The sequence below is a fragment of the Varanus komodoensis genome, unplaced genomic scaffold (genome assembly GCF_004798865.1).
Source record: "Varanus komodoensis strain SLA01 unplaced genomic scaffold, ASM479886v1 scaffold75, whole genome shotgun sequence".
NCBI lineage: Eukaryota > Metazoa > Chordata > Lepidosauria > Squamata > Varanidae > Varanus > Varanus komodoensis.
In genome coordinates, this window is record NW_025336416.1 from 266,176 (window position 1) to 277,036 (window position 10,861).

Consider the following 10,861-nt stretch of genomic DNA (forward strand, 5'->3'; position numbering starts at 1 on the left):
CTCACATTCCTCCATCGTGTGAATGCCCACAACTTGTGCATTGTGGAGGAAGTAAAGTATGAGTCTGTATACAGTTTATGTTGACAGATCTTGTCTAAGATACCTTGACTCAGTCATGACTTATTTCCCTTGCATGTGCTGGGCAGGTTCACATAATTACCCTCATCAGCACAGCTTGTTGTGTACTGTGAACTCAGCCAGGTTGCCTGTTGCCATAGGCAACAGGCCACTGGGAATCTTACAGCCCACAAGTTCTGGATGGCTTGTTACCCATGGCAACAACCCTCCTTGGCTGGACTCATGCAACAGAAGCCATGATGCATAGGGTAGAAAGAATGTGTGCAGGGTGGGAAGCAACCCTCATGTGAACCTAGAGATTGTCAAGATCCCTTTTAATACACAACTGAACCCCCCATCATGCTTGGATCGACTCTTTGTGTCCCCCCCCCCCCTTTTTGAGATTGCAAAAGCCAGCTAATCTAACCAGCAGCACCCGAGAGGGACTGCCCAAGGCTGCCCGCTTGCCTTTTTGCACACAGAAATCCTTTTGCATTGTTTTCTGCACATTAAAATATTTGCAAAGACACTTGTCTGTCTTTCTGCTTTTGCTACTGCAGTCACGAGCATGTTATGCCAAAGTCCTCTGCAGTTGCTACTGAGGCGAGTTTGCAGTAGAAATTCAAGACAGAAGGGTTCTTTCCCCAAGGGAATATTTTGGGGGAGTTACACCCTCTGCTTGCCAAGATCCCTTTTTGGAGATGCGACTGCCTTTCATCCGTAAGAGGGCCAAGTTTTTCCCATTTCTACCAAACCCTTTAGGGCCGAGGAAGAAACGGCTTCCCACCAACTTGTTTAAAATGATACTCAGTTTGACAGCGTAAGAAATAGGATGTTCAGTGGAACGTGACTGGAACATGCAGGACCGTATCTCTTTTCAGTTGTGTTCAGGCACGACCACCCAAAATTGTGACACCAGCTCAGTGTGAATTAGTGTTGTGTGAACTCAGTCTGTGCTAATTTAGGCAGGGGGAGAATAGTAGCTGCACCACCAGCTAGGTTTGAGCAGCTCTTTATTTTCATTTCAAAATGCAGTTCAAGGCAGTTTTTCTACAGCTGCAGGTTCTTTTCATTCTTTTGTCTCCCAGTGTGCTTAGCTGGCTATGCAGTGATGGTGGCTGTCAAATCACGGGTTTTTCAGTCACTGTAACAACTTTCCTTGTGGGTTGGGAAGGTTGTCAGCACTTCAGTGAAGTGCCTGCAGTGCAGTGGAGTGATTTGTGCCCTTCTGAATGAATCATTTTCTCTTTTACAGATTGAGATGGCCCAGAAACTCTTGAACTCTGACCTTGCTGAACTGATAAACAAGATGAAGCTGGCACAGCAGTATGTTATGACTAGCCTGCAGCAAGAATACAAGAAGCAGATGCTCACAGCAGCTCATGCTCTTGCTGTGGATGCCAAAAACTTGCTGGATGTTATTGACCAGGCCAGGCTAAAATCTATTGGGCAGTCCAGGCCCCACTAGATGCAGGGAGAGGATGGCATTTGTATTGTACAGCTTGGAGAGTATTGCTCACTTGATAAACATTTAGCCTTCCAGCCGAAATGAGAACGGACCTGGTTTGGTCGTGGATATCCCGCTTAACCAAGAGACAGCTGTTAGTTCTCTCTCCTATCTTCAGGCATTTTTTAAAATGGTCAACAGCACCAAGAAAGATGAGGTTCAGACCATGGTGACTTTGATGGAACTCTGTACAGAATCCCTCCCAGCAGAAATATTTGAAATGTTTCGCATCATGCATAATGTGGATCTCCTCAAAGTTGAGAGACTTCTGATGAAAGTCTTTGGCAAATGATGTATCCAAACCGCAGGACTGAGATATTGTGAAGAATTCTGGGAAACCCCAGGGCTGAGAATTCTTGATCACAATGTAAGAACTGCCCAGACTGGAATACTTTTTTTATTAGGACACTTAATGCCGCAAAATGCTAATCACAATTTACAGAGAAAAATTTAAAAAGCTATATTTTCAAAACGTCTCATTTCAAAACAAGCTAGTCTTCATGTTTTCCCTACCCCTCTCTGTGGATGTATGTGAACCATTGGAGCAGAAAGTAGTTGTAGACCACAACAGAATTTGCCTTTTTCACCAGAATAACGCGCCAGTTTTTTGTAGCAGTCGTTTTCCTTGAAAGTGAAAAAGAAGCTGCTTTCGACCAGAGCAACTCAAGAGCTGCATTTAGAAGAAACAAGTTCTGTAACCATACATGTTCCCCATTTTTATATAATTTATAAAGATTAAAGCCATGATGAATATTTTAAACATGCTTGAATCGTTAACTTGTGCACTGCTAAGAATGCAGTTTTCCAATTTTAATGTTGGACATGCACACAATCCTCTGGGAGGGAACATGGCTGTATCTTTGTTTGGAGGAAGGGGGATCTTTACAATGGTGGTGCTCTTTGCAGCCTAGATTCTAGCACACGCACAGCCTGTTCTGCAGCTTCCAGATGTGGTAATGCTGTTTATAACACGAGAGAGTTCGGGAATTTTGTACACCTGCTACCTTGGATGTGATCACCATGGCTTTAGGTCAGCCTTCACCAACCTAGCGCCGGGCTGCTGCATTGGACTTCAGCTCCAAGCCAGCATGCTTCATGATCAGGAACCTTGCAAATTGTAGCCCCCATCAAGAACACAGCTTTTTATTGATGAACTTTGATTACAAGCTCTTAACCTGGACTAGGGGAGTTAAGAAGCACCAGGAAACAAGTTAGTGATTGTATTATACCTGTATTCGCTCTCAGAAAAATCAAGGACACATCTTCCCTCAAAGTTTCTAAATCTACAATTATCAACCTGCCACAGTACAGCTGTTTAAAGTAACACATGCTTTGGAGAAAGTAGAGAGGAAGATGCTGGGTCATCCCATGAAGCTGACTGGTGGGAGGGTGAAGACAGACGGAAGTACTTTTCACACAGCCTATAGCTGAACTGTGGAATTCGCTGCCATGGGAAGTGAAGGCCGCTTATCTGCATGGCTTTAAAAAGGGCCTGGAAAGATTCACAACAGAGGCATTTATCAGTGGCTACTAGCCCTGCTAGCTGTGCGCTTCCTCTTTCATCAGAGGTGGTATGCCAGCACACACCAGTTACTGAGGAGCCTGGGTAGAAGGCCTTGCACCCATCCTGCTGGAGGGATCCTGTGGGTAGCTGCTTTGCTACTGTGCGTACAGAGTGCTGCACCAGATGGACTTTTGCTCTGTTCCAGCAGGTTTTCTATTCTTAACCTCTCCAAGTCTGAGAAATGCACATTTTCAGGGATAGCACAACTTCTATAGGCATGTAATACAACTAGGCAAAGCTGGGCAGGGATTCTTAACTTTCTAAATGGGGAGAGGAGGAAAGTGTTTAAAAATACTCCAACCGACAGAACTTAATACTAAGTTCTGCGTCATCAGCTGGTTCTGTGAACCCATTGATGGTACAATAAATCTTACCCTTCACCTTTCCTACCCATGCTATTGCTTTTGCACTGGGAAAAATGAATTTCCATGATTAGACAATCTTCAAGGAGTAAATATTAGACCCTGCTTAATAACCAAAGAATTCTGAATACTTAGCTAAGAAATACAAATAAATGGGTTTTGTTTTTAAACCCTGTAATACAAATCTCATTCCCAGGACTGAGAGCTCAGTTTGAAAGTCATGGATGGCTAGCCAAAAATTACTTGCTATAAAACATTACTGCTCATTATTTAGAATTCATCAAAACTTGAGCATAACTGCACGAATGAGCCCTAGTTCAGAATTCATAGTCCGTCCATAGTTCTCTATCAGTCACAGACACACTCCAAATCTTAGCAAAGAATTAAAGAAGTTTATAGCTTTAAAGGTTGTGACCATACCTACAGCAATTCCAAAAGCAAGCCAAATTTCAGTTACAAGTGTGCATCTTTATTATAAAGAATACAAATGTTAGCTTAGTCAAAGAGACCAAAGCCCATATCGTCATCAGATTCTTCTGACTCTTCCTTCTTTTCCTCCTCTTTCTTCTCCTCAGCTGCAAAATAATTAATACTGAATTAGAGATGGCAGTGATCTCAGCCTGTCACATTAAAATGTGAATGCCCAGCAAAGTTGCTCTCCTTTACATGATTATATAGAAAGAAAGCCTAGAACTCCCAGTATGTCCATCTAGGGCAGGGGAGGTACCTGCTATCAGCATAGCTAACCCAAGGAATAGAATAAACATACTGGCCCAAGTTACACAATCCCTGTGGAATGCATCTGTGGAGAATCCACAGTGCCTTCCTTTCTGCCCTCCTGTGGAAGCAGCATAATGGCTTTGGAACTACCCCAGAATCCATGGCCTCTTCTGGGGTTTTTGGATGGTTTCAAAGCCCGGCACCTTGGGTTGAGATGACACAGGAAGGGCAATGAGGCGAATCACATGCCACACAACTGGCACGCTGGGGGTGGGGGTGAAAAGAAGCTACCATAGCTTTTTCCCTTCCTGTGATCTAGCAAAGCCAGTAATTAAAGAAACAGAGCAGCAGCAAAACCCAACGTCGTGGCTGGAAAGATTTGGCTATTATTCTGGAGAAAACTCATTAATGTACCCAGCCCCCACCCTGGGAGCAAAAGGGTTCAACTCACCAGGAGCAGCACTACCAGCTGCTGCCCCTCCACCAGCAGGGGCTGAAGCAGCTGGCGCACCACCACCGACGCCTACATTACAGATGAGACTTCCAATGTCAATGTTGGCCAAAGCCTAGTGATGTTAAAGAGATCAGTATTAGAAAATTTTGGCATAAGTATTTGAGAAGCACACATTGTTTTGCAGTGCTCATGTGTTCCCATGCCTAAATACAGAACACCCCAGATGCCAATGCTTGCTACACATACAAGAAAAGACAAATTGCCCAACCTTAACTCGGTCACTTCCACTTTTTTCATATTTAAAAACTGCTAAAATACTCAACTGTACAACATTCAGCCACATGAGCTACTGCATCATAGTAACCCATTCACCTCTCTGCTATTAGCAGCCTACAAATAAAATCCCCTTTCAGACGACATCCTAACAGATCTTACCTTTGCAAACAGACCAGGCCAGAAAGGTTCAACGTTAACCCCAGCTGCTTTGATAAGGGCATTGATTTTGTCCTCCTAAAAAAACACATAACAAATGCTCTTAAATTAATTTTGCACCACATCTCACTCTCCATGCAAAGTACTGTTAAATTTATCTTGCACATCAAATCAAAGGCATTATTCAAGTTCTGCTAGGAACATATTCCAGGAGAACAGGAATTCATAATAAGAAACCTCATAGGAATCAAGCAGACAGGTAAAGGAAACACGGAACACTTCCATCTAACTTACACAAAAGTATTAATTTCCTGTAAGGGGCTGGTAGAGGGATCAAGTTCTTTGATAAACTTTTACCACCCTATCACCATATGAGCCAAAAGACAAAACATCCCCTAGGCTAAAAACTTACTCAAAATAACTTTAAATGCTGCTGTACTGTTTACAGGCACAACGCTCAATTCACTTGCCAAAAACAAGCACACATGCGCACCCCCCCCCCGACAATTGTGAAGAGAAAGCATTTCTTTGGGCCAATTCCCCTAGGTCCTAGCACAGAACATCCTTCCTGACATAAATTAACCCTCATCAAGTAAGCCTATCCCCAAATGCAATTTGTATTGCAGAATTTATACAGAGACAGATTATACTGTTGTGTTCTGTGACTTGTAGAATGCCCTCAAATTTCAGTCACCTTCCACTTAGTTCTAAGGTGTAACATTATCCCAATGGCTTGTCCAATTGGTTTACAAAGTTAAATATTCTAGGTGTCAGCAGATCAGGATCTTCATTGGAGAATATAGAATAAATTTATAGGCAAAAATATGCCACAGTGTATTACTGAAGCATCGCCTCTTAGTAACTACTTTGCTAATAGTTTATGCATTTTTGGCACCACAAACGTGCTAATTTGTAGGGCATGCTACTCCCCTTTACCATCTCATCTTTTAAAACATGCAAAAATAAAAATATTAGCTGTTAATTCAGAGCTAGTAATACTAATTTAACAAGCATGACCCAACATTACAGAAAAAAGCTCTACCGTTCTAAGTCTGCCAACCAGCACGGCTAAAACCAAAGCGAAGACTTCTTCACACAGCGTGCAGCCCTACTATGGGAGTCACGTGCACGAGCTACAGGGCCTTAATCCGAGACTGGACACAGGCGTGGAGATCACCCGCGACTAGTTGCTAGTTGTGATGGCCACTCGCCACGGCGTGGGCCTCGGCATCCCAGCTGCGGGGGAGCATGGGCAGGAGGCGCCTGCTGCACGAGTGTCGTGCTGGCGGGCTTCCCTTGGGCCCCTGCCTGCCATCTGGCCCTCCCGTTCGCAGCACCCGCCAACCAACGCGGGTCTCGGAGGCCCGCTGGCACTGCAGGACGCCCCCCGCCTGGCGCACGGGCAGGCGCCCAAGCACAGGCAGCGCCCGGGACCGCGCCTCTCCAGGACACGCGTGCTCCGCTCCGCTCGCGAGGCGCGGGCCGGCGGGGAAGGCGAGAGCGGCGCCACGAGGCCTTCCCGTCCCGCCTTCTCACCCACCGTGACGGTGACTTCGTCGTCGTGCAGGATGAGGGCGGAGTAGATGCAGGCGAGCTCGGAGACGGAGGCCATGTCGGGGCGGTGCGCGGTGCTAGTCGCCGGCTGGACTCGGCCTTAGCTTCCACGGAAGGACAGAACACCTTGCGCGCCACTGAGGGAGAATGGAAAAGGACGCGTGCGGCCGCCTGGCCAGACTTATATGACATTCTCAGCCAATCATCGACCGCCTCAGCAGGAACGTCATCCATGGCAGAAGCGTGGGCCAGTAGCGTTAGGGTGGAGGCAGACACCACCAGGGGGCCATAATCGCGCGAGACCCGAAGAAGCCAATTAGAGGGAGGAAAACTAGCGGATGAAGCAAGGTCGAGTGCAGTCGAGGCGATCTGCATCAATCCGTGGAGGCGATGTTGCTCCTCGAACGGAAGCCCGGTGACGTTAGACCATAGAAATGCAACGGCCCCAATTATAGCCACATAGAGATAGAAATTAGAGGCTCCCTCTATCCGTGCTTGCGGCCTAACATTGGATTTACGGTCCATCATCGGGCACCAAGGGATCCTGATGTCCAGTAACCAGAGATAAAAATTAGAGTAACCCGTCCCACAATCTGATGCGGAAGTTTCCGGGGTTCGGCTGGCAGCCTCCTTGAAACGCATGGCTGATGATGGGATGAGAGAGCGTCCTGCAGTAACCAGTGGAGAAATGCGGAGTTGTCCCGTAGATGTGAATCCCGGCCCTGGCAGCGAGACCGACCCCAACTGGCTGGGGCATGCTGGGTTTGCAGGCCCCTACATTTAAATTGGCGCGCGCGCGCGCGTCGAGGGAGGGGTGTCAGTCAGTGTGGCCGCGATATTACCCGAATGAAAACGCCCTGACCCCTCCAAGCGGGCGCCACTATGGGCCCCCGCCGGCCTCTTCCCTCACCTAAGATGGCGGCGGGTAAAAGGAGGCGAGCCTGGCCGCCTGCACCCCGCCACTTCCGGCGCGCCGCCGCTCGTGCCGGGCCTGATGCGCATGTCACGCGAAGTCTGGAGTCGCTGTTGCTGTTGCGTTACTAGGCGGCAGCCAATCGCGGAGGAGAAGCGGAGCGGGTGGGAGCTTCAAGCAGATATAAGCAGCTGCCGGGGTTGGCTCGCGCCCGAAGGGGGTGAGGAGCGGGGGGGGGGGGGAGGCTTGTGTGGGGTTGCCTCGATTTGTTACGTACTCTGTTGGGAGTGGGAAATGCAAAGGAAGAAAGGGGGGCAGTTGAAGTAGGCTTTTAACCCTCCGAATGGGGGGCATGCCCCGAAAGGTGACTAGAAATTTCTTCGCGAGCAAAACTAGCAGAAGTTCTTGGCTCTTCAGGGAAAGAGTCCTTTGCAAAATGACCCGGGTACATACTGTCCTTTCGATCTCTATGGGGATGGGATCCCTGCTTCGCCTCGCAAGGGATGCATCAAATCCCAGGGTATGTTCTGCCAGTACACCCTCTGTTTCTTAGGGAGAGCAGTGCTCTGCAGAGGCACAATCCAGGCAGGAGCACTGCACGAGCCCCACTGAAATGAACGGGGAGCATGCGAATACTTCCCATTCGATTAGTCTGCTCTAGCCTAGCAGCTTCCAGACGCCAGGTCGCAAATCCCATCATACCCAGCTGGTATAACGACCTCACCCATCTGGAAGGTGCCAGGTTGGAGAAGTCTAAACTGGGTCATGTATCCTTTTCCCTTCCTGCTGCTGTTTCTGAAAAAGGCTTTCCATCTGTGCAGCTTTACAGTAAGAAGCACCTGCAACTGGTGCCCATGTGGGCAGTAGCTTTTTGGAACTTGAACCAGACTCAACTAACAGTACTTAAATTCTTGAGAGAGTTTTCTTTTGCAATTGTAAAGGTCAAATATACCAAGTGAACACCTGCCTTTTCGGGAAATAGCACTACTGACAATTGGGAGGTGATGTTGTGCAGTGGGACTATCGCTCTCTCCACGTGTTTTTGCTCTCTCAGGCTACCAAGGGAGGGGAGCACTGAGAACCCCCTTCATCTCCTGTTCTGAGGAACCAAAGTCTCGCTGGCTCCCTCTTTCTGGCTTGCAAGGATGTGGGGGCTTCTTACCTCCCCCTCTGCCAGGAGCTGCTGCTCTGAGTGAACCCTAAGCAGCTACTGTGAAGGTTTCTGCCATGCATCGACATATGAGCCTGGCAGAGCAGCAGAAGTTGTGCCTCATGTGTTGGCCACACCTCCTGGGCAATAAGTGATGGTATCAGTCTGTAAGGTGAGTATGCATGAATATGTGAGTAGCCCTTTAATTAGGACTGAACCCTGACTGGGTTGCATCCCTGTGGAGGAAGCCCTGAGTGTGTTTACCCATTTAACTGACAACCAATACATTTGCAGGGCTGGGGACCTGGCAGGCACACATGCCAGGTTTTAGGGGGCAGAGTTAGATGATGTGTTCTTGGAAGCAGTGGAACCAAGAAACAGTCTTGTGATGTTGAAAGAATATATGTGGTTTTATTTTGAGAAGCTGCATGCATTCCAGCCCTAGCTGTGGGTCTTCTTCATTGGTCAGTTATTGTCGTCATTATTATGAATATCTACACTGCCCATGAAACTCAAGTACTTGGCCACCTAATGAGAAGGACTCCCTGGAGAAGAGCCTAATGCTGGGAACAATAGATGGCAAAAGAAGGGACGGCAGAGAATGAGGTGGCTGGATGGAGTCACACCTGGAGGAATGTTGTCCATGGGGTCGCGATGGGTTGGACACGATTTCTCAACTAACAACATTGCCCATTAGCTGAAGCTCTCTCATATAAAAATGCCTGCAGAAACCTCTGAAAAAGTATTCTAGACGGGTGTCAGTGTTTTACATTACAGGTATGCTAGACAAAACACAAATGTCCTGCAGTCTGTTAAATAACCATTTGCATTTGCTTCACCAACCCATAATCTGACAGGCTGTGTGCTGGTGCCAGTGTGGTTACCATGGTTATGGATGAAGACTGCGAGATCCAAATTCATGACCTCAGTCATGATGTTCACGGGATTACTTTCATTGACTCTCTGCCTTACTTTACATGGTTGTTGCAAGACAATGCAGAGGAGCAGGGGAATATACTGCAGCTTTGAGTCCTTGTGGGATGTCAATGTGGCTTATAATTATACATTGGACCAGTCACTCACTCTCCACTTAACCGAACAGGGTAAGGTTGTAAGGAGAAAAATGGATAACTAGCTAAGCTACTTTCAGTTCCTCACAAGAGGAAGAAATGTCAGGATATAAATGAGATGGTGGTGGTGATGTAAATTTAATACGCATATGGAAACCCTTTGGAGAGGGGCTGGATTTAGAATAACAATACTGTAAATTCCCATAAAACACATGTATCAAATAAGCCAGTTAATACCCAAATAAGTCAGTTAATAGTGACTTCTTTTTTAAACGGTGAGACTGATTGCCTGTACTGTTTCGCCCATAAAAAGTTTTATAGGGCCGTCTACCTTTCATCTTCCCAACAACCCTGTGCAGTAGGTGAGGCTGAGTCCAGTGACCCAGTGAGCTTCGCAGCCAAGCAGGGAGGTCCCGGCCAGGATGCCACCCAGGAGCCCCAGTGCCTCCCATCTCAGGGAAGCAGAGGGGCAATATGGCAGGTGCGTAGCCCGCCCCGGCTGTGTCCTGGCCCGCAGGAGGGCAGGCACCGGACAGGGCCGCCAGCCCGCGAGAGGGGAAGCGAGGCACGGCCTGGCCCTGCGCTGGCCCAGCCGGCCCCTGGACTGCCAGGCAGTACCGCAGGGCCAGGCGGGAGGCCAAGCAAGGGCGGGCAGCTCGGCGCACGGGGCGTCCTTCGCCCTGCGCTGCCGGGAAGGGACGCGTCTGCCCGCTTTCCCTCGCGGGCACCGCGCTCCCCATCCTTGGGCATTCCCGGCAAACGCCCGCTCTCGCGGCGAGGGCGAGGGCGACGCCAGGCAAGGCGGCGTCGGGGAACGTGAGCACGCTCCGCTCTTTGTTCGCGCCGCAGCGGGTGCGGGAAAGCGCGACGCCGAGCTCGGGCTCCCACGCCGGTCTGTCCCCCCGCCGCGGGCCCGGGCCCGGGCCCGGGATGCGACCGGCGGGCCCGGGCCGTCCGAAGCGAGGGCCGCGCTGGGGCTGACCCGCGAGGCAGCTGAGGCGCCAGCGAAGGCGAGGGCCGGGCCGCCGAGAGCCGGCGCCGGGCGAGGCGGAGCGTCCCGCGCGCCGCCGCCCCTTCC

General features: G+C 49.0%; 2 protein-coding genes across 15 annotated transcripts in view; one reads left to right on the forward strand and one right to left on the reverse strand.

The window, feature by feature from the left end:
• Positions 1–2,324, forward strand: part of PTK2 (protein tyrosine kinase 2) — a 235,638-nt gene extending 233,314 nt beyond the window's left edge. For all 14 annotated transcript variants that reach the window (XM_044452826.1, XM_044452827.1, XM_044452828.1 and 11 more), the window contains one exon: positions 1,313–2,324. In XM_044452826.1, coding sequence (XP_044308761.1) covers positions 1,313–1,525 — 213 coding nt within the window. In that variant the 3' untranslated portion in view covers positions 1,526–2,324. The remainder of the gene's footprint in view (positions 1–1,312) is intronic.
• Positions 2,325–3,937: 1,613 nt separating this feature from the next.
• Positions 3,938–6,825, reverse strand: RPLP1 (ribosomal protein lateral stalk subunit P1). The gene is made up of 4 exons (XM_044452833.1): positions 6,637–6,825; positions 5,100–5,174; positions 4,662–4,776; positions 3,938–4,065 (listed from the first exon to the last, which is right to left on the reverse strand). The coding sequence occupies exons 1-4, from the start codon at positions 6,706–6,708 to the stop codon at positions 3,986–3,988; spliced, it is 342 nt and encodes a 113-aa protein (XP_044308768.1). The 5' UTR covers positions 6,709–6,825; the 3' UTR covers positions 3,938–3,985.
• Between the last annotated feature and the right edge of the window lie 4,036 nt (positions 6,826–10,861).

Excerpts from the sequence above, each read along its gene's own strand:
- RPLP1 (XM_044452833.1), bottom strand. The coding sequence starts at position 6,708 with ATGGCCTCCGTCTCCGAGCTCGCCTGCATCTACTCCGCCCTCATCCTG. Across the intron at positions 4,777-5,099 it reads GGCCTGGTCTGTTTGCAAAG|GCTTTGGCCAACATTGACAT; the intron begins GTAAGATCTGTT and ends TAACATCACTAG. Across the intron at positions 4,066-4,661 it reads AGCTGGTAGTGCTGCTCCTG|CTGAGGAGAAGAAAGAGGAG; the intron begins GTGAGTTGAACC and ends ATTATTTTGCAG.